At 41.3% G+C, this 27,569-nt stretch overlaps 1 protein-coding gene across 11 annotated transcripts in view; it reads right to left on the bottom strand.

The window, feature by feature from the left end:
* BNC2 (basonuclin zinc finger protein 2) overlaps positions 1 to 27,569 on the bottom strand; it is a 409,624-nt gene that overhangs the window by 113,108 nt on the left and 268,947 nt on the right. For all 11 annotated transcript variants that reach the window (XM_081844841.1, XM_081844845.1, XM_081844842.1 and 8 more), the window contains one exon: positions 1,791 to 2,026. In XM_081844841.1, the coding sequence (XP_081700967.1) occupies positions 1,791 to 2,026 (236 nt within the window). The remainder of the gene's footprint in view (positions 1 to 1,790; positions 2,027 to 27,569) is intronic.

Raw genomic sequence — 27,569 nt, 5'->3', positions numbered from 1 at the left:
AACCAGCAGCTGAATGCATCTGAGACAGCTCCACATGATTGTTTAAACACAGGAGGCTTTCTATCTTTCTTTTTTCCAATCACAGAAGGCTTGCTGGAGATTATTCTCCCTTCTCTGCTTGCTTTAAGGTAAAGGTAAAGGTACCCCTGCCCATACGGGCCAGTCTTGACAGACTCTAGGGTTGTGCGCTCATCTCACTCTAGAGGCTGGGAGCCAGCGCTGTCCGCAGACACTTCCGGGTCACGTGGCCAGCATGACAAGCTGCAACTGGCGAGCCAGTGCAGCACACGGAAACACCGTTTACGTTCCCGCTAGTAAGCAGTCCCTATTTATCTACTTGCACCCGGGGGTGCTTTCGAACTGCTAGGTTGGCAGGCGCTGGGACTGAGCAGCGGGAGCGCACCCCGCCGCGGGGATTCGAACCGCCGACCTGACGATCGGCAAGTCCTAGGCGCTGAGGTTTTACCACAGCACCACCCGCGTCCCTACTTGCTTTAGTCTGCTATCAAATACACACTTACCTGGAAGTAAGCCCCACTGAACCCAATGTGCTTATTTCTGTACAGACATTTTAAGGAATCCACGGTATAATGATACTGATATGTGTTAATTGTAAAGAAGGTTAACACAGGGCTGCCATATTTAAAAAAGTAAAAACCAGGACACCCTGAAAGTTGTTGAGCGATTTTTCGATTAACTCATCTAACATCCAGGACAAAGCACCAGCTTTCAGAAATTTCCCCCAGACATCAATTCCGCCTTTGAAATCCCTATGAAAATCCTAGGAAAATCTGGATGTATGGCAGCCCTAGTTAACAACTTGTGGGGTGGAAATCTGGTGGTTTTCAATTTAGGCCGTAGAGAACAATGGTGGGACTTTAAACCTTGGCTGGATTCCTGTAGAAGGGCTTTCCATACCACCATATGAACAAATACTACTAGGAACAAACTACTAGGGATACCTTTTCAGCACCACTAACCACACTGAAATTTTACATGAAACCTACATATTCTAATGGAATGCAATTAATACACTTTGGACATTCATTTGTATTAATCTTCCAGACCCTAAACCATAGCTGATGAACATGGGATGTGCGTACAGTCAAGAGGGCTAATTCATGTGAGCTAAAGATAATTTCATTTGAACTCTCATTTTTCTCATTCTTTAATAATATTTATTTCTAGCTCAGCCTATGAGAACTACATGTCTTCCTTGATTATTATAGGAATATGGAGATTCTTGAGGGTCTATAAAACATTTGTGAGTCATTGGCTGCTTCAGGACTGTTGCTGTTTTACTGGTGGGATTCAGTCCCACACCAGCAAACTCAGGTTGCAGTTAAAGTGGATTTGGCACACTTGCACAACAAGTCTGTGGGCAAGGAAAGGGAATTTCTATGCTAAGGAAAGTGGTGAGAAAATGCACTGAAAAAGAGTGGGGTGGCGTTTGTTTGTCTCGACATTGCATGACCTCACCAAAAACCAAATCAGAATCAATGCTCAATAAGCTGTGGATATTGTATAAACTTTGTACAAACAGGGATGGATAAACAGGTAATCTGGAAGAAACTGTATGCTCTTCCCCACCCCAGCATTCCTGCTATGCTGTAAAGATATACAATATGAATGTTATTGGGTACTTCTCCATAGCAGTAAGATTGGTCAAAACTTTCATTAGCAACACTTCCCCTTCCCTCCCATAGAATTCATCCGACACAGCAAATAAGTGGCGACGCTAAGAGGTCCGATTTTTAGTTCATTCGCCCTTGCACTAGGTTGGTTCCTACCTGAAGGATGTAACCCCGAACGTAGTCCCGAAGTGTCCAGCCCAAACCATGCAGGATGTGCAACACTTCTTCCTGTTTCAAGACGCTGAAGAGTCGGTCCAGCAATATCTTCAGTCTCACCGGAACGGCCTGAGTCCCGTAGAGCATTAGGCTGCTGATGTCAAACACTACATTGGATTGTACAATCTCCACTTGAGTTGGGTGGTACAGATGCTGCGTGCTAAGCTTGTCCAAAGCTAGGAAGGAAGAAGACAGAGAGTTGAGGAGAATCTAGCACATAAGCACAGTGTGAATTTCTACACAGAGGCCTCAGTGGGAGTTATTGCTAAACAAAAAATGGAGTGGGGAGAGAACCTGAAGGCAAGGTGGATAAAACACATATTATTTGGATGTGGTACCATCATGGATTTCAAATCCCTGCTAGACACTGGTATGCAACCAAAGAATTGATGCTTTTGAATTATGGTGCTGGAGGAGACTCTTGAGAGTCCCATGGACTGCAAGAAGATCAAACGTATCCATTCTTAAGGAAATCAGCCCTGAGTGCTCACTGGAAGGACAGATCCTGAAGCTGAGGCTCCAAGACTTTAGCCACCTCATGAGAAGAGAAGACTCCCTGGAAAAGACCTTGATGTTGGGAAAGATAGAGGGCACAAGGAGAAGGGGACGACAGAGGACGAGATGGTTGGACAGTGTTCTCAAAACTACAAACATGAGTCTGACCAAACTGCGGGAGGCAGTGGAAGACAGGAGGGCCTGGCGTGCTCTGGTCCATGGGGTCACAAAGAGTCGGACACAACTAAACAACTAAACAACAACAACATGCAACATATACAGTGGACCCTCTGGATATGAACTTAATTCATTCCGGGGGCCTTTACGTACCCTGAAAAGTCTTCAACATGAGGTGCCGCTTCTGTGCATGCGCATGGCACAATAGAGGGCTTCTGGGAATGCATGCATGGCGAAACCTGGAAGTATACACTTCCGGGTTTGCTGCGTTCGCAACCCGAAAGTTACGTTACCCAAAGGTAACATAACCAGAGGGTCCACTGTATATTTTAAACTGAATTTCTTGCAACCCCCTTTGAATACACTTTTATGGCTCAATACCTTAATTATTAAAAGAGGAAGAACAGATGAAACATACTTCAACAACAGTGGCATTCACTAAGAAACTGTCACGAGCAATAGAATTTAATAATATGGATGAACTTTTAATCGCTTAAAAAAAATTAGCTTACCATGTTGCCTGGAAGACAATTTTTTCATGCATAGGTGCAAATTCAAATGCACACCTATGCAACAACACTTTCCTAGAATCATGCCCTCTTGCTTCCTTCCCCCCTTTTCTCCATAAGCTCCAAAAGCAGCCTAACCTTCTGACAGACCCACTTTTTGTCATATGAGCATAAGGACTAAATAACCAGACTTAACACAACTTCCTATATGCGGTCCATGAAGGAACCTATGTAACCTATGGGTTAGAAAAATGCCCAGAAGTTCTAGTTTTGAACTGTTCGGTTTACTTCTAGAAGACAGAAAACCAGAGATTACAGCATTAGTCGCAAAAGTTTGCACAACAGCCTAGAAAATACGTCAGTTGTTCTTACCTCCTGGGTCAGCGTAGACCATTTATCTCACTTTTAAATTACTAAGTCTTCAATTTTTGTTTTTCCTTTTCCTTTATTTTATCCTTACTAGTATTTGTTGTATTAAATAGAGTACAGTGGATTTTAATATATATCAGCATCTCTATACTAAAAACCCATCAACCCATTCCTGGTCTGTATCGATTTTTCAATGTGCTAATTCATTATTTACTTATTAGTTAAATTTATGTCTTGCCCTTCCTCCAAAAGGATCCCAGGGTGGCAGGTCCATTCTGTACTGTTTCTGCATTAATCTGATATATTTGTACAAAATTTTGATGCATGCAATTGGACAACGTTTTGTTAGAAAACATAGACCTCTTTTGGAAGCAAAATCTGAAGGATGGTACTGCGAACTGGATCACTTTGCTATAAATACTGTAAAGGTGCAATTCTCCTCCATCCCTTCTTCTTTACCTAAGGCAGGAATCCACCAGCACTCAAGGCATTTTACCATGCAGTTAACACAGCAAAATTGATAGGGCTGAACTCTTCACACAAACGAAATACTTGTGGCGCCCTTGCTCTTTGCTATACTGAATGACTACCATGCATAAACTTTGATATCCTGCTTCACGACCACCTGCCACAATCTAGCTCTACAGGAAATATTGCTGGAGTAGACGGGGAAGGGGACCATGGCAAATGCCATTTCAGAGCACATATGGCCCCCATTACAACTAGTGTTCCCTCACAACTTTGAAGCTCATTTAATAAGAGGACTCATTAATGCTTCATTATGTAAAATGCATTGAAATTGCTCTACACACAGAGAGAGGGAGAGAGAATGGAATTTTGTCAGCCTTTAAAATAATGTTGTAGCGGGTCCTCTACCTCCTCCTACAGTTTGGTATCTTCTTTGCTTGTGGTCACTGGAGAGTTCATGTACTCTTGATAAATTGCTTTCTTCCATCCACAGCGTAAATGCCCTTATCATTTCCCTGCTGGCTTCATTCAGCACATCTGCCCTGAGGGACACTTTGTCAAAGAGTTCTGGTTTCCTCGTACTTCATTTCTTGCTGCTGATTTGTCTGATCTTTCCTATTCTAGCAGTTTAGTCAACCTTGAATAAATAGGTTTTTAAAAATTAATTTAAAGTTCGCAAAAGATAAGGGATTGTTAAGCTCGGGGATTGAAGTCCTCTGTCTCTCCGCAAAGCATTCGCACTGCAGAAGTATGAAGGGCGGCATTCTGCCAAATACACTCTAAAATATTATTTTTTGAATTCAAATTTACAAGCCAGCCAGAGAGAGCGACATATTTTCTATATAATCACTAATGGTGGCATTGCTGCAATATATAGATGTATTTCAATGCAAGAACAGCACACGTTTGTAAACTTGACTACTGGATGAAGAAATGCCTTTCAGATATAACATTCCCAGCCTTCCAAGTATGGTGAGGTGTGTGTGTGTGTGTTTGCTGTGGGTTCTTGCACTCCCACCCTAGCCAAATTTCCATTCTCTTTCATCACAATTCGCTAGCTAATGCTGTGCACCCTCCAGATACTACAGACTACAACTTTCCATCAGTCCCAGGGCCAGCTTGGCTAATTGTCAAGGACGATGGGGGATGTAATCTGGTACATCTGAAGGGTACCATGTTGACCACTCCTGAAATAGCATTATACCTGCACTAGGGACAATTAACGCTTATCAGATTAGGGTTTGAAAATCCACTTCCAATAGTAGCTTCAAACACAGTTTACATAAGTAATCCCACTTAGAATTAACCACAGTTGGAACTGACGAAGACAGAGAGATTAAGGCACTCCACAGAAGGGAGAATGGATTCATGTAGGAGGGCGGAGATAGACTGAGCTGTCTACCATGTGCCCAATTGCTTGTCCAAAAGCATTACATATGCACCAAGCCTTAATCCAGGCTTCTTCAACCTCGGCCCTCCAGATGTTTTGAGACAACAATTCCCATCATCCCTGACCACTGGTCCTGCTAGCTAGGGATCATGGGAGTTGTAGGCCAAAAACATCTGGAGGGCCGAGGTTGAGGAAGCCTACCTTAATCGGTAATGGAAAATGCTTAAAGGCCTTGGTGCTGTGGGAAATTCCTTGAGCACCTCTTTAGGCTTATTCTTTTTGCACCTGAGCTTATTTTTCGTTTTATTTTTCTTTAAAGTCAAGAGGTTGTATTTGTATAACCACAAGCCTGAGGTGTGACTTGGGGAAAGGTGAAGATTTGTTAAGGATCTTGGATCCCTCTCAGAAAAGGAAATTTTAGAGCTGTTCAAAGTATGAAGTACGCAATCATCTGAATATACAGGGTAGCAAAAGGGATATAACTGCTGTTGTGTGGCATTACACACAGAGAGAGCTATTTAGAATTGACAGCTTAACCTTGGCTTGCATTTTTTCAAAGGAAACTGACAAAGGCACCTCAAGCCCACTATGGTTATGAGAGAGCTCAAATAGAGATGCAGTCTATATTTAACTGTTTTTATATATGGGAACATAGAGACACAGAGAGAGCGTGCTTGCAAGTGTTTAAAATTGTTTTCAAAATTTTTATTTTTATTTTTATTGTTGAAACCCACCCTAGGACCTTATGGTAAAGGAATATAATAAATAGATTAGAACAGGGGGACACATGATCAATTTTAAATGCAGTAATCCTATTCCTGTCTATTCAGAAGCAAGTTCCATTGAATTCAATGGGGGTCACTCTCAGGCAAGTGTGGTTAGGATTGCAGACTAAGGAAAAATTTCTAACTATTGCTAACAGCTGGTTCAAACATTATGTAGGAACTTGCTTTCATGCAGTAAGTTAAAGAGACGCCACTTCCTGGTGTTTTGTTTCCGTGACGATGTTGACTCCACAGAATAGATTCTGTGGTGGTTTTATTATGCACTTTGATGGCACCAATAGAGTGAACAGTGGTATATAAATCTTCTAATAAATGAAGAATATACAATTTATGGGGGGGGGGCATGCAAACCATTCCTCTTAAAAAGCTGGGGAAATGTTAAATCATTCTTCTGTGATCTACTCTAAACCCACAGGGCCAACACAAGAGTTTGGTGCCAGTTCCTCCTTTAGTTCTTCATACAGAAGTGAACACCTGGTATCCCAAAAGTGGAAATGGCACTGAATGTGCTATCTGGCTGATGTGCTAAGCTGCTGGTCTTTGGGGGCTGCCTGTCTATCCCACAAACTCCACAATGCAGAAATGTGGCAGCACCAGCCATGAAGTCCTCCACATTAATGAATCTGCCGTCTAATCACAGAGAACTGTGCTTGCCTTTTCCAAAGCAGCTATTCACATTTCCCACTTTGAGGGCAAGTGCAATCTGGGAGCACATGAGACTGGCAGGTCCCAAATTTCAAAGGTAGCCAGTGCACCACCTGAAGTATCAGCAAACCTTTTTTCAAAAAAAAAAAAAGAAAAGAAAAAGAAAAAAGAAACCCTCAACCGGCATGTATTAAAAAGGAGGTAAGTCCAATCCCACCTAAACATTTTTCAATTTTGTCCCACTCCCAAAGATTAATCAAATATTTGGGGGTGACCCTCCAAAAGTACCCAATATTGCAGGGACAAATTGATCCAGCTGGGATCAATAGAAGGCAATAAATGGGATAAACCTACAAACAACAAACTTTTATTTGATGTTGCTAGTGACCTTTCCTTACTTGTGAGTGAACGGTAAAGAACAATTCTATGCCACAGGGAAGGGCATTGCTAGTTAATACAGAACCGTATCAAATGCTATGTGGAATCTTAATTTTAAGTCTGCTCCCAACTAATTACATAAAAGCTGCACTACAGCAGCACGAAAAGACTGTTGTGTGCAAGCAGCCACTATCCATAAAGTATCAGATCATAGAGAAATCCTAAATATTTGATTCCTGAAGCAAAACAGACTATGAACCTCGCCATTCCTCACCTTTCAGTGCGATGTCTTGTGAATTTTTTATTTTCTGTTCATTCTCTGCATTTCCTTCCTTTCTCAGATTCTTCAGTTTGTTCTCCTCATTCCTCTGGAGCATATCCTACTCCAAACCAAGCTTGCTAGCCCCCCCCCCTTTCCTTGGCCTATAAGACATCTAGGTCATTTGTCGTCCCTTTTGACTCCTCCTCATCCACCCCAGGCTTATCCATCTGCCCCAAAGCATTCCAGTCAGGAGGTAGCCGTGTGGCATTAGGGCATAGCCTCACCACCAAATCCATGAATACAGTATAATTAATGATGGTGTCAGAATGCTGGGTGGTGGTTGCTCGTGAGTAATCAGCCAGGACTCTGATCTGTCTTTTACAGGTTTTATTGTGCAAACTATTTACAGTGCGGAAACACAAAGTTCATGTCCGTCTTAGTCACTTGCAGCATCCGGGAGTGGCCCCTTCTGGCTTCTCCCCCAACGTAAGAACTTAAGACACCCCAAATCTCTGCCTCCCCTCCTTGCGTTTCACACCTCTGTGCAAGCATGGCGGCGGAAGTGGCGTGCGTCTCTCTTGGCCAGCCAGGCGAGGTGAGACGCTTGGGCTCTCAGCAGCATCTTCGAGCCCTCTCCTTGCTTGGCTGGCCCCTTCCCTCTCTTCTCCACTGGAGGTGTGGCTTTTCCCCTCGCTGGAAGAGGAACTGCTCCTTAGAAGTGTCAGAGCCTCCCTGTATCCCAACGGCGTTCCTATGGCAGTCCCCTGACAAATGGGATAACATATTCATGCCTGATTTGGAATGAGGCCAACATTGTAAATGAAAAGTGGAGAATACTCGCAGGAGGGAGATCCCCAATAATTCTACATTCTCTTGCAATTGCCACCCCAAATTCCAAATCCATTTACTTTGTGGCTGTTGCGCAGCACCACTGGGGCACCGCTCTCTCTTTCTCTCAGCATTGTCCACTGAGATGACAGGGACAGAGACCATTGCCTTCTCAGTCCCTCAAATGCTACTATAGCAGAGAACACTGTTTGGGTCCTAGAGATGGGCAGTGACCAGGGTGGATAAAAATCAATGATTTATTTTTATTTTTAAATTTTAAAAAATCAGATTTTTTTAATTTAAATCGGATTTTTAAATAAAAATTTAATAGTTTTTTTTTAAAAAAATTTAAATTGGATTTTTAAAATAAAACTCTTTTGGAGGGAAAATCTTTCTAAAGATAGTTTTCTATTTAAGTTACATTATAGCCCAAAGGCTATTCATCAGGAAATAGGGATTTGTTGTAAGTTTTTAATGCTTGCTAAAACTCAGTCTGTTTGTTTTTAACCATTTAACAACATCAGTTAACAAACATGGGTACATATGCTATAATGTTATTGCTTTAGTTAAATAAATTGTTATTAAGGAAATGATTATTTTCCTCCTTCCAACAAAGTACAGCAGAAAAGTTGTCCAAATATAAACAATTAACTTATTAAACCTCGCAATAATTTCATAATTACCTGTCTATGTATTTCTAATAGTATAACCAAATCAGTAATTTTTGAGATAACTGTAAAAACTACCCTGAAAATTTATTATTCCAAAAATGAAACCTTCATCTGGTTGTAAATATTAAGCTTATACCAGCAAGAATGAGTCTTTCTGTAAAAAAAATATGATTTAAATCAAGCCTTACTGACCAGTGATTTAAATCGTGATTTAAATCAATTTGATTTAAATCAAATCCACCCTGGCAGTGACTTCAAATCATTGGCTGTGTGACTAAATCCCCCAGGGCAGTGATTTGAAGCAGCACTTCAAAGCACTGTGCAAGCCCTGCTTTGTGCTTTGAAGTCCCTGGCGATCATCACCAAATGTCATTGTGATGTCGGGAGATTGACAGACGGGCAGTTCTGCCCATCCATCAATCTGGCCCATGACGAGTAGGGGAGATAAAAGATCTGGCTGGTTACTCAGATCTGATTCTCCACCCTTGCTCTAGGCCAGAGCTTTCCCGACTTTTCATGTTGGTGACACACTTTTTAGACGTGCATCATTTCGTGACACAGTAATTCAGTTTTAGTAGCAAACTGGAGATTAAACTAACCCCTTTTCAGCCCCGGGATGAGTGTGGGGAGAGTCTGCATGACAAACCTACACACTGCAGCTGACACACGATACACATTTTGTATGTTGTGATACACATTTTGGAAAGCTCTGCTCTAGGACATCAGATAATTTTAGCACCATTGAGAATTCTAGATTGAGAAATCTAAGTTTTCTAGGCACCTGATATCTATGTCCACCCAAGAAAAACTAAACAAACAAACAAACAAAAAACCTGCATACTACAATAGCCAGTGATGCCAGGTGCAAAAAATTCCAAAATGGAAAGTGTTCCTTTGCTTTGTTCTCTGGAGGAATTTATTTTCCATTTTATGAGTAAAATGCCAACTGCAAACACAGTACTACACAAGTGGGTCACTTTCAAAGTTTGTACCTTTGTTTATCAAATACAAGCAAAATAAACAGGCTAAATTAAATCTCTAGGGCATCAGAAAATTTTCCAATGGGGCACAAAGTCAAAATACTTGCGCCAATACAAAAAATGAATTTTTCGTGTAGTGTTAATAAATGGAACAAACTGCTTAAATTCTCAAGTGAATATAACAAGCCAGAAGGCTTACTAAAGCTATCCATTACACCTGATATTCTACAAAGTATTATTTGTTTTTGGAGAATGGTTTGGGTTAAGCTACCACACAATATAGAGCACCAGAGAAATATATTTTACAATATTCTAAAGCTTTCAGTTTGACAATGTTGGTGTAAGTGACAGACACATGCAATGCAGTTCATTTCAGGGGTTTTTTTTTTCTTTCTTTCTTTCTGGGAAGATGCCAAAAGTGGTGTCATATTTTTCTTTGGAAATGTTTCTGAGCCAGTTTTAATGCTTGAGCCTGGTATACCCAAGAGACAATCTGTATCTTTCACACAGGACATGGAACCATTGTCTTCAGTGCATGAAGTCACCACAAAGCACAGTTTGCAACAGTAAAAAGGTGTGCTGCTTGTTTTATTTGACCTCTGAACTTTCTGGAATGGAACAATGCATTCTTACACATTTTCTGTTTACCTGAATTTTGCACTGCCATGCAATTGGGGCACCACCCCTGCCCCCCTTCTGCTGGATTGCTAACTGTAGATATCTATTTCCCATCATCCATAATTTTCCTTCTCCATTCCTTGCCAGAAAATTTGGTATGAAATCAGGATTACAAATGTGTGTGTACATCGACACATATGCATGGTTTTGTGATTTTCTGATAAATACACCGATAAACCCCAAAACCCACTTGATTCAGTAGCTATCACAATATTAAAGGTGAGAGGAAAACACTTCTTTTTCAGCAGATGGCTCTATGGCATCGCCTCACTGTCATGATCTCTAGATACTCATGAAGGTGTTTAGCAAGATTATGACCCAGATGAAGCTGGCTAGCTGTATATGATAACAAGAGACAGCATATATTTGAGCTTAAGGCTCTTTTCCAGTATTATTGCTCTACAGCAGGGGTCAGCAAACTTTTTCAGCAAGGGGCCGGTCCACTGTCCCTCAGACCTTGTGGGGGGCTGGACTGTATTTTTTTTTGGGGGGGGGAAATATGAACGAATTCCTATGCCCCACAAATAACCCAGAGATGCATTTTAAATAAAAGCACACATTCTACTCATGAAAAAACACCAGGCAGGTCCCACAAATAACCCAGAGATGCATTTTAAATAAAAGGTCTACTCATGTAAAAACACGCTGATTTCTGGACCATCCGCAGGCTGGATTGAGAAGGTGATTGGGCCAGGCCTTAGTCTGCCTGCCCATGTGCTACAGCGCAGCTTCACACCCTTGTGAAACCTGATAAACTTTAATAGTTAAAGAGTTAACAGCAAAAGTAGCTCTAGTTATTGGAAACTGACTCTTGCCACCCTGTCTGAATTCTCGAGTCAAGCTCATGATGTTATGTGCTTAGTGCTCCAAGAACACGCTGGACCCAAATTCTTTCACGGGTGCAGTAGTAAAATAGTCTCAAAACAAAAGAAGATTCATATGTTTTGTTTTCTTCTGCTGCAAGACAGGTGATTGTGAGAAGCTGCTTTTGGAAATAGCTAATGGAAGTAGTCTTAAAGAAGCGTTCTGCAACCTAGTGCCCTCTAGATGTTGTCGACTCCCATAAGTGCCAGTCAGCATGACCAGGAATTATGGAAGTTGCAGTCCATCAGCATCGGTCTGAGTAAGCTGCCCTGACAGTACTCAGTACTTCTTGAAATCTAACTTTATAATTAACTGTCAAAATATTGAGTCAAACAATTTATGGTACTTTCGTACAAAGCATGAACACACAAATGGGAACATGGTTTTAATGTCCCTTTGAAAAAGTAACCTACACATGCCTCTGCCAAGTAATATTGATAAAGATAATGAGCAAGCTCCCACAGATTGTAAAGAAACTGCACATATGATGATTCGTGCCATAAAGGCGACCTTTGGAGTCAAATTCAAACTAACAGATTAGTCTACAACATGCATTCAATATGCAACGCCAAAACTAACTTGGCAGCGTTGGACCACTAAGTTATTACGTAGCACACCGATTTTTTACATTGCATTTTTTTCCCCAACTGAAAGGGGGGAAAGGGGGAAGGAGCTGTTTTTCGATTTATATTTTATTAGGGTTTTGAGACCCAGTACAATTCAAAGGAAATTAAATACACACTGTGCATTAAAATAATGGCAAGCGGTTTGTTCAATTCATCAAGTGCCAGAAAGTGCAAAGCTAGATTCTTATTTCATCTATTACTTAGCCAGTTAAGCTTGAATGTAGCTATGCAAGACCTCTTACTGACCCACAACTTCTGCCACATTGGGGGAGTCTAGGGTGCTTCAGCTGAATGTGTGTTTAATTACTACACACATGCACTATCCTGCCCTTTAATAGAGATGTAGTTCTGGAAGCCAGAACTGTTGGATGGTATCATAAAAGAAAACGTAGTGATTGAGGTATACTTGACAAAACCTGGAGGGCTTTGGTTTTAAACTAAATGTGATTACTTCTAAGAAGCATGTATACTGATGTCTAAGCTCACTTACTTTACACACGGAGTAGTTACTATAAAAAATAGTTAAATGTGACTAGCTATGAAATATACAAATGACTTTGCTTCAAAATGAATGGGTGGGGAAATGACCTGTATTGATAACACCACTATACTTATTATAAAGGTTACTTTTAGAATATAGCAGGTGTGTTATCTGTTCATTTAATCTTGTTTAATCAAGTTTAATCTTGAATACAATCAAGATGAAACATTTAACCTTCGCTGATAATCTTTCTGCTAACCCAATTCTCCTTCCTTTCCTGAAATGTGAAGCTATGTCTCTGGCTAATGCTCTGGGGTATGGAAGAGGGAACATTTTATATTTCTTTCCATTTCAAAAACTCTTCATGTGGCACAAGTTATGTTTAAGTAGGAACCTATAATCTTGGCAAGCTCTAGCACTCAGGAGATGGACATTCAATGACCGCCATCCTTGGAAAAAGTGCTTAAGCTACCTGCTAATTGTGCCCTTCTAAATGGCCTCCATCCTTAAGCAGGGACTGATGGGTTAATGTACTATTATCTAGAGAAGGAAATAAAAGTTCTCAGAAGCAAGGAATTATCCCCACCAGCCCTTCAGGTCAAACAGTAAAGAACTAGAGTTCAAATGTTTCAGATGAATATCCTGCAAGAGTTGGAACAGCAAATACGAAACTGCAACCTTTGAGTATTTCCATTTATCTTATTTTCTCTCCACCAATTTAAAATTTCTGCAAGGTGGAGAAAAGTCACTAAAAATGTACAGAATTGAAGAATTAGCACAAGACAACAAATCATTTTTGTCTTGACTCTGTTTAGGGAAGTTTTTAATGACTGATGTTTTAATGTATTTTTAATCTTTTTGTTGGAAGCTGCCCAGAGTGGCTGGGGAAATCCAGCCAGATGGGCGGCGTATAAATAAATAAATTATTATTATTATTATTATTATTATTATTATTATTATTATTATTAGTGGTAGTAGTAAGTCCAGATTAACCTTTCCAGATTCATTTGGGTTCTAAAACAGGGAGACATGCAATCTTCTAATTTGCAACTTCCATGTACTTAGTAAAAGGATTTAAATACATTTTAAAAATTAAATCAACAATAGGTTGGCTCAGATGATATGTTAAACCATTGTTCAGTTTAACATTATAATGAGCTTGGGCAAGCCTTGGTTGGGTTTGTGCAATCTGCCTCCAGCATGGCCACAATGAGTTCAGAAACTTTCATCTCAGGTTTTAGATAATCACAGATGGTCATGTTGTCGGAACCTGACAAACTGTGATTAAGCTTAACCAAGGTTAGTAGAAGCCACCATTTATGAACCTGACTTCGTTTCACTAATCGTAGTTAAAATTAATCACCATTTAGGAGTTTGAACAACATGCTAAACTGTGGTTAAACTAAAATGGAAGTGGAAACTGCCAGTCTTATCCTTGCAGTTGGGGGTGGGAGTCTGAAGATCGCTGTGGCTCGGCCTCGTCGCAATTTAGTACTACGTGCAAACCAGGCAGTTGCGAACGCAGCAAAACTGACAAGTGGCTGTCTGTCACGCTCCAGCCATTTGTTTTAATCATGCTAAAAAAGAGCCCCACTCATAAATCAGCTGAATTTACATAGAATAAAAAAAAGGTTATTTTAAAAACAGTCAACGAAATGTTCATTAATTTCTATCTCTATGATCTGATTCCAAGATTAAAAATTTAGATGGCTACTGGGTTTATGTAGCCGAAAGCAGAACCACAGTTTGTTCACATATGATCCTTGCTGTCTGCATTTTTTTTTTATCCCTCTGCAAAACTTTGAACCTCATCCAGCTTTGACACACTGCCTCTTCAGTTAATAACTATCAAGTTTCCCCTTGTCTCCTGTCTACTTTTCTTTGAGGCAATTGCGCACTCAGCACCCCGAGATAATAACACACATCTATAAGATAAAAGCAATGGCATTAATGTAATTGTCTGCCTCTTTCTCTTTAGCCTAATCTTTTTTTCTTTTCAGTTTTGACTGCCTGTGTGACACCTGTTTTTGTCTCCTCTGATCCTACGACAGGTTTTCCGCTGACAAGGTTTTTGCCTGACAGAGATTCTGCCAGACAAGAACATAATAAAATATGAAGAACTGCTTGTCAGAGTTTCTGCCAATGCTCACATGAAATAACCAAAAAGGAAACACTGATTTCTCTCTCCCCCACCCCTTTTAAGGGGCCTTGTGATGGTCGCTTTTGGCCTGTCGGGAAAACAGCTTCCTTTGCCAATTCCTCCAAGCTAAACAGGTGTTATCTTTCATAGTCCCTCCCCCACCTTTATTTCTTTTTTTAATTGGTAGTGGAAAACATGAGAACTGGAAAAGGGGGGGGGGTGTCCTAAAACTTTGTTTGCAAAACAAGCAATAGAATCAATTTGTATAGTGTACAGTCAAATATGGTGGACTGAACACACACACCTTCAAAATAATGATGATGATGATATCAAAAAGGCCCCTTGTTTTTTTAAGCTCTGAAAGTGGCATGAGTGCCTCAAAAGGGAATCCCTTCTTTTTTGGATTTACAACAACAACAACAACAACAACAACAACAACAACAACAACAACAACAACAACAACTTTATTACTTGAACCCTGCCCATCTGACTGGGTTGCCCCAGCTACTTTGGGTGGCTTCCAACAAATATAAAAGCATAATAAAACATCCAAACATATACAAGAATACAAAAATGTCTGTGGATGTTCCTGAAGAGGAAGCCTATCTAGATTAAAAACCTATTTCACTGGATCATACATATATATACATCCATATATACCGGTACATACAAACACACACACACAGAGAGAATGAAAGATAAGCTAAAAGGTATCAGATATACCAAAATCATCCTTTAATTTAATTATTCAAATACTATTCTACTCAAAAGCTAAAAAGAATACTCAATTTATTTATTTTTATTAAATCTGTATACCACCCTATACCCATAGATCTCAGATGTCATGAACCACTCATAGCCTTTGTTCAAACACTGAAATATACCATCAAACTTGCTCATGATGTTCTTAACAATACCAAGGCGTATAAAGGGATAGTGGAGGAACTGATTGACAAAGTCCGGGGAAGCTTGAGAAGAAGCGATCATGTCTTCTCAGGTTTCACTATACACAGGCAAGAGAAAGTTGACTATAGTTGAACATGCACTCTGGACTTTAAGAGGACTGATTTCAAAAAAATCTAAGGAACTGCTTACTGGGTGAGATCCCATGGTCAGAAATACTCAATGAGAAGGAAGTCTAAGATGGACGGAAGTTTCTTAAAATGTGAGCTAGACCAGGTAACTATTGGGTGAATTTGTAGCTAGTCGACTGAGAGAACCCAGAAAAGTGCTCACTAATGGTTTCTCAGTATCCTGGAACAAAGGGACAAGTGAGGTGCCACAGAGTTCTGTCCTGGACCCATTGTTGCTCAATGTCTTTCTAAATGTCTTGGATCAAGGAATTGAGGGGGTGCTTAATTAGAATGAATCTACTACGGGGGACCTATTAGAATGGCCTGCACTTGAATCCAATGCGTTTCCAGACAGTGCTAGGGAATTTTTTTTAGCTGATATGACTATTGTTCCTGTCAAAGCCCTGGCTGACCTCTCTGAATGGCTTAGGCCATTGACCTGACCGCCCCTGAGTACTGTGTCCGGCTTCGTGGAGCCCACTTGGCTCCCTCATATACTCCAGAGCTTAGGGCAAGGAAACAAACTGGGAGATGGCTTGAATGTGAGTGGAGGAAAACTGCAGTCGAATGCAGCCATACCCTGTTGAGGGCTCATCACTGAGCCACTTAGGTCAGTTGAAGAGAGTCTCCCTCAAAGCTGCAGTGAACATAAGTGACATCTGCACACTGCCTCGAGTTCCTGGGAGGAAGTTTACGAAGCTCTTCTCACAGTCCTTGACTACTGTTCATGGGAACATTAACAGAGCAGAGGTGTCTCTTCTGAAGTTGGCTTGGCCCAATCAAAATCACATTTCCCCCCTACTAAGCAAAGAAGCAGAGAATTCTCAAATCTCTTCCCAGGACCTTACAGCTCTTTATGGGGAAAATACACCTGTGCACTTTCCCCATAAAGTGGGGACGCGGGTGGCACTTTGGGTTGAACTACAGAGCCTAGGACTTGCCGATCAGAAGGTCGGCGGTTCGAATCCCCGCGACGGGGTGAGCTCCCGTTGCTCGGTCTCTGCTCCTGCCAACCTAGCAGTTCGAAAGCATGTCAAAGTGCAAGTAGATAATGCAATTGAAATTCTGGTGGGAAGGTAAACGGCGTTTCCGTGCGCTGATCTGGTTCACCAGAAGTGGCTTAGTCATGCTGGCCACATGACCCGGAAGCTGTACGCCGGCTCCCTCGGCCAGTAAAGTGAGATGAGCGTCACAACCCCAGAGTCGGTCATGACTGGACCTAATGGTCAGGGGTCCCTTTACCTTTACACCTGTGCAGAAAAGCATGCATGTCTTGCACAGAAGTAATCCATGCACTCCTAAACTACCTCTATAGAAGCAACTAATGTTGATTGCCTTTGTTCATGCTTGTTGCCTGATAACCATGAACTATCCAGCGTGTGCTGCTGGATAAATCAATAGTGATTTCAAGCATTGTAATTAGAGGAATATAAGTTAATTATGGTAGTTTTACAGAGCACCCCCTCATAACTGATGCTAGCCATGCTGTTATAAAGTCCGTAAGATACGACGATACTCGAGCCATGATTATCCTTTTTTTAATCACCCTTCCTTTGTACCCTGCAACTAAACAGGACACTTGTGCGCGATTGTCATAAAGTTCATCTACTGTGACCGTTTTACACTTCAGTTCCAGATTAAATATACTCCAGCAAATTTGACTGCAGTCAATTAGACTGTAATTAGAGAAATCTTTAGCATTGTTAAGGGTACAATCCAGAAAACATTTCCTATTCTTGAAACCCAAATGGGAACACGATAATTAAGAAACCTTGCGACGGGTAAGGCGGCTCAGCTAATCTGGGGAAAATTCCTTAGAAAAAATAATATAGATATGCCCAAAGAAAATGCCCTAGTGAGCAGAGAAAGTGTTATTTTCTCCCATCCAGCAGGTTTTAGATGCACAGAACTAAACAGAGAAGCAAAGTTAGGCAGGCCTAAATAATGTCTGAACGGGATATGACATTTTTATTCTCCTAATCAAATACTTCTGCTTTAATTTAATGGTGTTATATTTCAATATAGTAGCAGAATTTGTTTCACTTACTTATTCTGTTTAACCTGGTGAACTTTGCTTAATTAAGATGTTCCTATAAACAATTAAGCCTCCTGTAGGATCATTAGCAAGATGTAAAACTTTATGATGTAATAAAGTGTAATAAAATGATAACGCTGTAGCACTTCATGTGTGCAGAGGCATAAGGTGTTCTTGCAGGCAAAGACACTGTAGCCTTTGTCTGAAAACTAGAGGTTTCCCATAGCTTGTTATGCAACTGTCCCAACTTGTTCACTACGGAGCGGCAATCGAAGTACTTGCTTTGAAATTCTCCAGCACGGATAATATCAATTCGTAGTTCTAACTACACTGAAACTCCCATCTCTCAAAGTCCCAAAGAACAGACTTTTGTGACTAAGTGTCTTGCTGCCAATCAAAGCAAAGGCTTATGCATGCTCAAGGGTAATATCCACTGGTTTGGGTTTTGTTTTTTTTCAAATCAAAAGGCAGTAACACTCAACAGCAATGGAGTAAAAATGAAACATTTCCTTCAGACCAATTGTAAGGCATTTACGATATGGCAATTTATAAATGAAAGCCTCTGTATATTTGGTAAATAAAAACACTCCATTTACTGGCTTCTCACTTTTAATAAGGAAACAAATCTAAAATTTAGGTGAATTGCAACATTTGCACACACAGGTATAAAAACCCACAAAATCAATCGAAGCTAAAGGTGTAGGAGAAACTTAATAATATGTTGATTATGCACGTAAATAACATTTAACAGATGTAGGAACTGGTATTTCTCCCCACACCACAACCAACCCCCCCCCACCACTCTCATGTTCTTTTCCAAATGATTTATTAAAATTTGTCATTCATTGTTGGATCTGATAATAAGAAAGGCTATGGTATTCCTGAGGGCTAGGCCTACCTTCATTGCATAGTTCCTCCCATGCAGAGGCCCTGAACATTTTCTAATTTATACAGAAAACAGGAGGTATAAGAGATTTGCGTTTCTCAGCAGCTCCATGCTTAATGGCAAATGCATTTTCTGCTTACATGTAGACTGAGTGCATGTGCACATATCCTTAAATATCCTTTTCAACTGGAAACAGCAAGCGTCTTGAATTATGATTTGACCTAAATAATCTGCTTTATTAAATCATTCCAGAAACAGGAGATTACATGTACCAGTGCAAGAGAACGAAAGATCAACACATAGCCTGTAACTGTGACAGAGTCCATTTCAGAGGACAGGTGCAAAAATCTGGGAAGCACAGAAGTATAGAAATCTGCCACATACTAAGAAAGAAAAGAAAAGAAAAGAAAGAGAAAAGAAGAGAAAAGAAAAGAAAAGAAAAGAAAAGAAAAGAAAAGAAAAGAAAAGAAAAGAAAAGAAAAGAAAAGAAAAGAAAAGAAAAGAAAAGAGAAATCACCAACTTGTTGTTAATTCAGTAAAATGGCTATCATTGTCAACAATCCTTAGGAAAGGCTAGCAAACAGAAATAAATAGGTAAGATATTGTCTCTATTTTCCACTTCCAGAAACTGCCCCAAACTTATGGGCCATAAGCAGCACTGGAGATCACTGGAGAGAAAGGTCTGTCCTCAGAGAAGCAACTCTGATGGTGGATATCCCTGCCTTACTAATATAGAGGACCTGGCCCTCCTGACATGGGAAGGGCTGAGAAGAAAGAGGGTTTCGGTGCATTGGGGACATGTAGGAATAGACCTGGAGAAAGTTTGGTTCCAGAGGAACAAATTCCCCAACCTCATCTCTGGATCTAATGTAGCTTATTTCTCACTGTTCCTTCCTATCCTAGATAAGGAGGATGGAACCTCCTTCTGTCCTCCCCACTAAAAGAAATCCTTTTGGATGTGTTCTAAGGCTGTAATAATATAAACTACTGAGCCTAGGGCTTGCTGATCAGAAAGTCGGCGGTTCAAATGCCTGCGCCGAGTTGAGCTCCCATTGTTTGGTCCCAGCTTGATGTTAGAATATTCCATTCCACCTTAAAACAGATGTGTGGATTGTTGTATGTCACATGTCTGTTTACACTTCAGCACAGCTTGCTGGGAACTTCCATTTTGTGTATAGCCATTGCTTATGCTGCTTGCTCTTGGACACAAAAGGGAGAAGACATGTTTTTCCTTTGTCCTGATATATGCTGAATAAACTGCCTGTACATATGCACTCACAGCCGTCTCCTGCCACTTCTGTTGCGCAATGTTATCTACTCTGCTGAGTGGAGCGTGCTCCAGCTTCTGAAGGCTTCTGAAGCTGTGGGTGCTGTTTCATGCTGAGCCAAAACTGGAGATCGCCCAGCTTTCCAGCCGGTGGACTATAGCCAGCTGGGGGCTTGCAAATTGCCCCCATTTCATTGGATGTATCCCAACACTCCTGCCAACCTAGCAGTTTGAAAGCACATCAAAGTGCAAGTAGATAAATAGGTACCACTCCGGCGGGAAGGTAAGCGACGTTTCCGTGCACTGCTCTGGTTTGCCAGAAGCGGCTTAGTCATGCTGGCCACATGACCCGGAAGCTGTACGCCAGCTCCCTGGGCCAATAAAGCAAGATGAGCGCCACAACCCCAGAGTCGTCTGCGACTGGACCTATCGGTCAGGGGTCCCTTTACCCTTTTTAAGCCTCACTGAATTCAATGAAATTGCATTGTAAATTCAGGCAAAACAAAGAATTGCGTTGTCGCCCTGAGTTTCCCTCTACCAGTAGAAGCAGCACAAGAAATGTCAGGTGTGAAGTTGGCCAGAGACCTTGTGAGGTAAGTGTGTTTGTCAAACCTTTCGTTGCAACTGATGCATGAAGTGAGATTTCAGAAAGTTAAAGGGTGATATAGCAGGTTTCTCACTTGATTGCGCATTGTCATTAATAAAAGGAACTGGAGGTGGTCTGCATACAAATGTACTAAGAAGAAGAAAATAACGAGAAGCTTGTCCAAATCGTGTGGTGATTCATGCATCTAACCAACTAGAGAACACGAGGAAGGTTAATAGAAAGACCAGCCATTTGTTGAGAACGCTAGGAAACAGGCAAAAACACATAACTAAATGAAAAATAAATTATGAAAAATAGGGGTGACAGTGATGACAAATAGTAGAAGGAACTGCCCTGAGACCCCCCAGGTATAGGGCGGTACATAAATTCAATAAAAGGAAATGAAGCTAGTCAGAATCTTTATTTCCCATTATTCTTCTCATGGAAGTAAGGAAATAGTATTTTGGGTCTAAGTTAGACACACCACACGAACATAAGGAACAATTCGGCGGAAACTAAGCACTTTTGAATCCATTCATTTCAATGAAAGAAATTTAAGCATGTGCTTACATTCCCCATTCTAATAAACAGGACTTAACTTTGCTTATTCTTAAGTCTGGGTCATGTCAGAGTTGTGTGGTTCCCCCCCCTTTTTTGCATGCAACAAAAAAAGTGGTTGTTAAGCATGTTGAGAAAGGCCTTTTCAGTGGTTACTTTTTTTGATTTAATTTCTTTTTCCATACTCAGTAGCACTGATCTGCATTAAATCAAAATGCTTATAAAATGCCAATGCTTAACCGTGTTTTTTTAAATCCTACAACATGTCTCAAACTCCCTCTCTCTTTCTCTATTTTTTTTAAATTTTTTTTAATCTTGTCTGCCTGACAACTCCAGACCTAGGAAATGGTTTAGCCAATTTAAACCTTTTTAAAAATAAATAAATCTTCCTCCAAGCTGAAAAAACATATGCCGCTGGAAGCAAATTAAAACAGTCTAGTTCTTTAAATCCTTTAAACACCAGAGATTCACACAAGAAACAACCAAGTCCTTTTTAAGAGCAGCAGCGGTAAGCACAAGGCCGCTATAAGCTATGCAATTGTTGGCCTGAGCATTAAAAAACACTGGTGGTAGGATTACCACTATAGAGCAAGGCTGCAGGGTCAAAACTCAATAAACCGACTTTACGCCAAGAGAAACACTTATCGTGCCACAAAGAGAACTCTTTGATGAATTGATATCCTACATTTGCCACCTCCGAAAGCAGTCCTCTAAACATGTAGCTTTCCTTTCCATCTTCAAGCCTCACCAGAGCAGTTTAGGAGAAATGGAGCAGTCATTTCTATTGGCCAAAGTCGTCATGGCTGGGTGCTCCAGCAGCCACAAATTGTCAGCAGCTGGTCCACAGAAATTGCTAATTTCTATGGTGGGGTAGCCAACATGGTGCACTTCTGATGTTCATAGAATCACAGAATTGAAAGGGACCATAAGGGTCACCAAGTCCAATTCCCTGAAATGCATAAATCTTTTGCCATCTGATTGGATTTTATTCTGTTCCTTATCTGATTTTAGGATGGATTTTAATTTATTGCCTGATTTTATGTTAATGTGTTACACATTTGATGTTAACCGCTCTGAGCCTGGTTTTGGCCGGGGAGGGTGGGGTGGTAGTAGTAGTAGTAGTAGTAGTAGTAGTAATAATAATAATAATAATAATAATAATAATTTTGCCCAACGTGGGGTTTGAACCCACAACCCTGAGATTAAGAGTCTCATGCTCTACCAACTGAGCTATCCCAGATCTACTACAGCGGCAGTCAGCATGGCCAGCAGTTGCGGATTACAGGAGTTGCATCTTAAAAAGCAGAGACATCACCTTGCCAACAAAGGTCCATATAGTTAAAGCTATGGTTTTCCCAGTAGTGATGTATGGAAGTGAGAGCTGGACCATAAAGAAGGCTGATCGCCAAAGAATTGATGCTTCTGAATTATGGTGCTGGAGGAGACTCTTGAGAGTCCCATGGAGTGCAAGAAGATCAAACGTATCCATTGTTAAGGAAATCAGCCCTGAGTGCTCATTGGAAGGACAGGTCCTGAAGCTGAGACTCCAATACTTTGGCCACCTCAGGAGAAGAGAAGACTCCCTGGAAAAGACCCTGATGTTGGGAAAGATGGAGGGCACAAGGAGAAGGGGACGACAGAGGACGAGATGGTTGGACAGTGTTCTCGAAGCTACCAGTATGAGTTTGAGCAAACTGCGGGAGGCAGTGGAAGACAGGAGTGCCTGGCATGCTCTGGTCCATGGAGTCACGGAAAGTCAGACACAACTAAACGACTAAACAACAACAAGTTCAACAATTTCTGCAAGGCACCATGTTGACTATCCCTATGGATTGAAAACCATATTGAATACAGTGATGTAGGAAAGGGGGGCATGAAAATTAAAAATGAAATGGGAAGAGGAAGAGGAAGAGGAAGAGGAAGCTTCTCGGCATGTCCTGGAGTTGTTCCCAAGGCAGCCGAGACAGTTGTCAAACGAGGCATGAGCAAATAACAAGCTCCTTACAATCTCCAGTTCCCTTTTTTTAACCTGCATTTTTTAAAAAACAAAAACTAAATTAAACTGATTTTATACATAAAAACCTATAAAGAACAGAAGCGGGATTATGAACATAACTTAAAACGTAAATAAAATTCAGTCCCAGAGACTAACAGGCACGGGGTGATGGGAATCACACAGGAGTTACTTTCTCCGAAGTCCAAAACAAATACCACTGAACTGATGTTATAATGAATTGATTTTAGAATGCTGTATTATTTTACTGTTGTTAGCCGCTCTGAGCCCGGCTTTGGCTGGGGAGGGCGGGATATAAATAAAATTATTATTATTATTATTATTATTATTATTATTATTATTATTATTATTACTTTTACTACAATGAACCCAGTTCTGACTGGACCAGGTAATAAGATTCCAAACCCAACTCCAATGAAGGCAGCACAGTAAAGAAGGCAGTGCAAGTCAACCTCTTCGCTCACGGCTAGTGGGAATCAAGGAGCCACTTGCTTATTTATTTTCTCAAGCTTTGTGTAACCCTCTGCAATTTCAACTAGCAATGCACTCCCCACTCCTGGCTTCTCCTTTCTCATAGACTTATTCCATTATGGAGAATAGACTGCCTTCCATTGATTTGGCTTATAGGAAAAGTGGGAGGGAAGATGGAAACTTTTTATTTTTTATTACATCAGGTTTGAAAACTTCTCTGGATAGATTCATCATGTAAGAAACATAATGATAAGGCATTGTGCTCTAAGGGACCCTTCACAAGTGGCATTAAGAATATCTCCAACGTCTCTCGTGGCACCTCTATATGCTTCTGCTTATTTTTTGAACCACTGTGTTGTGGCTTAATTTAAGAAAGGTAAAGGTAAAGGGACCCCTGACCATTAGGTCCAGTCGTGACCGACTCTGGGGTTGCGGCGCTTATCTCGCTTTATTGGCCGATGGAGCCGGCGTACAGCTTCCGGGTCATATGGCCAGCATGACTAAGTCGCTTCTGGTGAACCAGAGCAGCACATGGAAACGCCATTTACCTTCCCGCCGGAGCAGTACCAATTTATCTACTTGCACTTTGAGGTGCTTTCGAACTGCTAGGTTGGCAGGAGCTGGGACTGAGCAACGGGAGCTCACCCCATTGCAGGGATTCAAACCGCCAACCTTCTGATTGGCAAGTCCTAGGCTCTGTGGTTTAACCCACAGCGCCACCCGCGTCCCTCAATTTAAGAAAGGTACTCATTTTAAATTTGATTGCAGGCAAGAATGTGAGTTTGCATCCACATTTATTGCTTGATGAGGAGCTCTGGTCATCTGCAAATGAACGTGGACAGGTTTAGAGCCGTTAGTGGAAATGAAGCATCTGGGTTCTCTTCCTGGTGGAAGTGTGGCTGTACCCAATCTAAAAGACGGCATTGCAAGCATAAAAGGACAGAAACGTGTGTGTTTGTGATGTCATCCTCAAGGGAAGTGGCTCATCCTGCTAAACAGAGCAGAATTTAACACCCAGGATTCAACACTCATTAACAGACCAGGCTTAAATTCCACTGCATTGACACAAACTGGAAAACTGGCACACAAGGCCCCACAACCCATCAGCTGGCATCACCTACCAATTGGATTGATGTCAGCTGACTGGCAGGTGTGCATGGTTTTTTGGGGAAAATGGCCTCACTGGAACCCCTGCCGGGCCAAGATTGGCCCGTAGGATGGAGGTTCCCCACCCTTCACCTAGAGGCATGTGAAATTAATAGCAGTACCTTCATCACCTATGAAAACGCCCCATATTTTTGATGACATTAGGCATTACTGAACGTTTGCTAAGCAGGGTGAGTTAATCCTGCAGGACACAAGAGGTCCTACTCTTTGCCAGGTAGGATTCATATAAATCTACCATTTGTCAAGTCCATGGGTAGGCAAACTAAGGCCTGGGGTCTGGATCCGGCCTCATCACCTTCTAAATCCGGCCCGTGGACGGTCCGGGAATCAGTGTGTTTTTACATGAATAGAATGTGTGCTTTTATTTAAAATGCATCTCTGGGTTATTTGTGGGGCATAGGAATTCGTTCATTTCCCCCCCAAAATATATGCTGGCCCCCCACAAGGTCTGAGGGACAGTGGACCGGCCCCCTGCTGAAAAAGTCTGCTGACCCCTGGTCAAGTATAAGCACTGGTATAATATTTCACACCCAGTGTCTAGTGCATGCATATCCTCTTGGCTGCTTCAGGACCACTCCATGCCATATACGAGGGCATAACACAATCTTACTAATAAACAACTGGAAAGAATGAGGACAGCAGGGACTCCATTTTGGCATATTATTCGACAAGGCTGGAGTCAAAGGCATTCCAAGGAAGATAGGTTTTGGAATAGTGAACTCTGGCGCTCTGGGATTTCAAAACCCAGGTGTTCCATATTGCAACTCATCAACCAGTCCTCAAGGAACACCGGTCTAAAGGTTTTTGAGAGTAAATAAGCTAAATAACTCAAGTGGGCTTGCCACAGTCTGAAGGTACTAATTTATACACATATGCTTGGAATGTGTCTGAGAAAAATATATCTGTATATATCACTGGTCCTGCTTTGCCACAAAATGTAAACACGGTGATTGGATTTATTCAAAGAGGACCAAGAAATTTACACGCTGGCAGGATGCTGTTCTCAAATGTAAATTTCTGTTTATCATATACACATATCCCATCTCCTGAACAGGAATTTTAAGGGCTGAAACTAAGAAAATGTATGAGGAGCAGTTGTCATGAGAAAGGGTGGGGGGAAGAACCAAAACCAAAATGTGTGGTAAGATACCATAAGCCTATGAAGGATCCTAACCCGCTGTATAAACCCACTCACTTGCCTTGCCTTATTTGTAAAACAGTGTTGATTCTGGTTTCTTTTAAATTTCAGTTGCATGATGTTATTATATTGTATGTACCAAAGTATAACCCGCTCAAAGGCCAATAGGTGAAACTATTTAATTAGTTAGTTAATAAGATCATCCCTTCTTTTTTGTGAACTGGAAAATTACAAATTGTCCCTTTGGCGGCGACACTTCAGGAATGGAACAAGGATGTAGGCCAACCCCCTTGTGTTAAAGTTATTATTTTAACGAGGATGGAGTTTTAACTTGGGTGGGTGCTCATTTATTTGGAGGGTGGGGTTGTTTTAAATTGCTGTTAAATGTTATATATTAGTTTTGAATTTTTGTATTTGTGGGCTAGGCTACTGTTCAGGAGCTTTTGTCAGGGCGGGTATTGTTTTTTAGTGTGCATACATTAGAATTGTTAATTGTTATGATTATTTTTATTTTTATGTTTTTATTAGGTTTATTATGTATTTTGCACTTCATATATTGTAACTGTCCATTGTAAACCACCCTGAGACCTATGGCTATAAGGCAGTATACAAATTTAATACATCCTGCCTTCTCACCAAATGATATTCCATATGGGTAACAACAATAAATGTAAAGTACAAAAAATGAGAAGGGAACAGAATTTTCCACAGAACTGAAGCAATAAGGTAAAGGGTAAAGGGACCCCTGACCATTAGGTCCAGTCGTGACCAACTCTGGGGTTGCGGCGCTCATCTCACTTTATTGGCTATGGGAGCCAGCGTACAGCTTCCGGGTCATGTGGCCAGCATGACTAAGCCGCTTCTGGTGAACCAGAGCAGCGCACGGAAATGCCGTTTACCATCCCGCCGGAGCAGTACCTATTTATCTACTTGCACTTTGACATGCTTTTGAGCTGCTAGGTTGGCAGGAGCAGGGACCGAGCAACAGGAGCTCACCCCGTCACGGGGATTCGAACCACCAACCTTCTGATCAGCAAGTCCTAGGCTCTGTGGTTTAACCCAGAGCACCACCCCCCGTGTCCCTGGTTTTGATGTTACACTGCTCCATATCAGCATGCTTTTTTAAAAAACCAAACCAAAACCCCCTCTGTCATTAGCAAGTTGTTAGAACTGACTCTCACAACTTGCTAATGACAGGGTTTTTTTGGTTTTTTAAAAAATGACCTTGCACCCTCTTTCCCCGGGGTGAATGGCCATTGCCCGAAGCTCAGCTCCATTCATGTTCCCATCTTACTATATGCCGATGATGCAGTCATCTTGTGTTGCACAAGGGTTGGCTTGAAGCGGCTCCTGTGCCGCTGCCAGGAATACTGTATAGCCAACAAACTGGAACTGAACTTCGCAAAATCTAAAGTGCTTGTTTTCTCAAGATCTTGGAAGCCTCATAGGTGGGAGGTCAGTGGAAACCCATTGGAACAGGTTAAAAACTTTAAATACCTAGGCATTCACTTCCAATATAACACTTCCTGGAAAGACGATTGCAAGCTTGCACTTAATGGAGCAGATCCTCTAGCTCTGGCTGTCACTTGTTTCTTCTTTAACAGAGGGAATCAGTCTATCAGTTCAGCTGCACTAAAGTTCTTTAATGCCCCAAAACTCCTGTATGGCATTCCATTATGAATTGGCACAGTTGACCAATCGTTGGAACACATCCAATCCAAATTTCTGCGCAAAATTCTGGGGCTGCCAAATTGCGTGCCGTGTACAGCCATGTGTCT

Source organism: Podarcis erhardii (assembly GCF_964252035.2).
Source record: "Podarcis erhardii genome assembly, chromosome: 17".
Lineage (NCBI taxonomy): Eukaryota > Metazoa > Chordata > Lepidosauria > Squamata > Lacertidae > Podarcis > Podarcis erhardii.
This window is presented reverse-complemented; position numbering and strand designations above follow the sequence as displayed.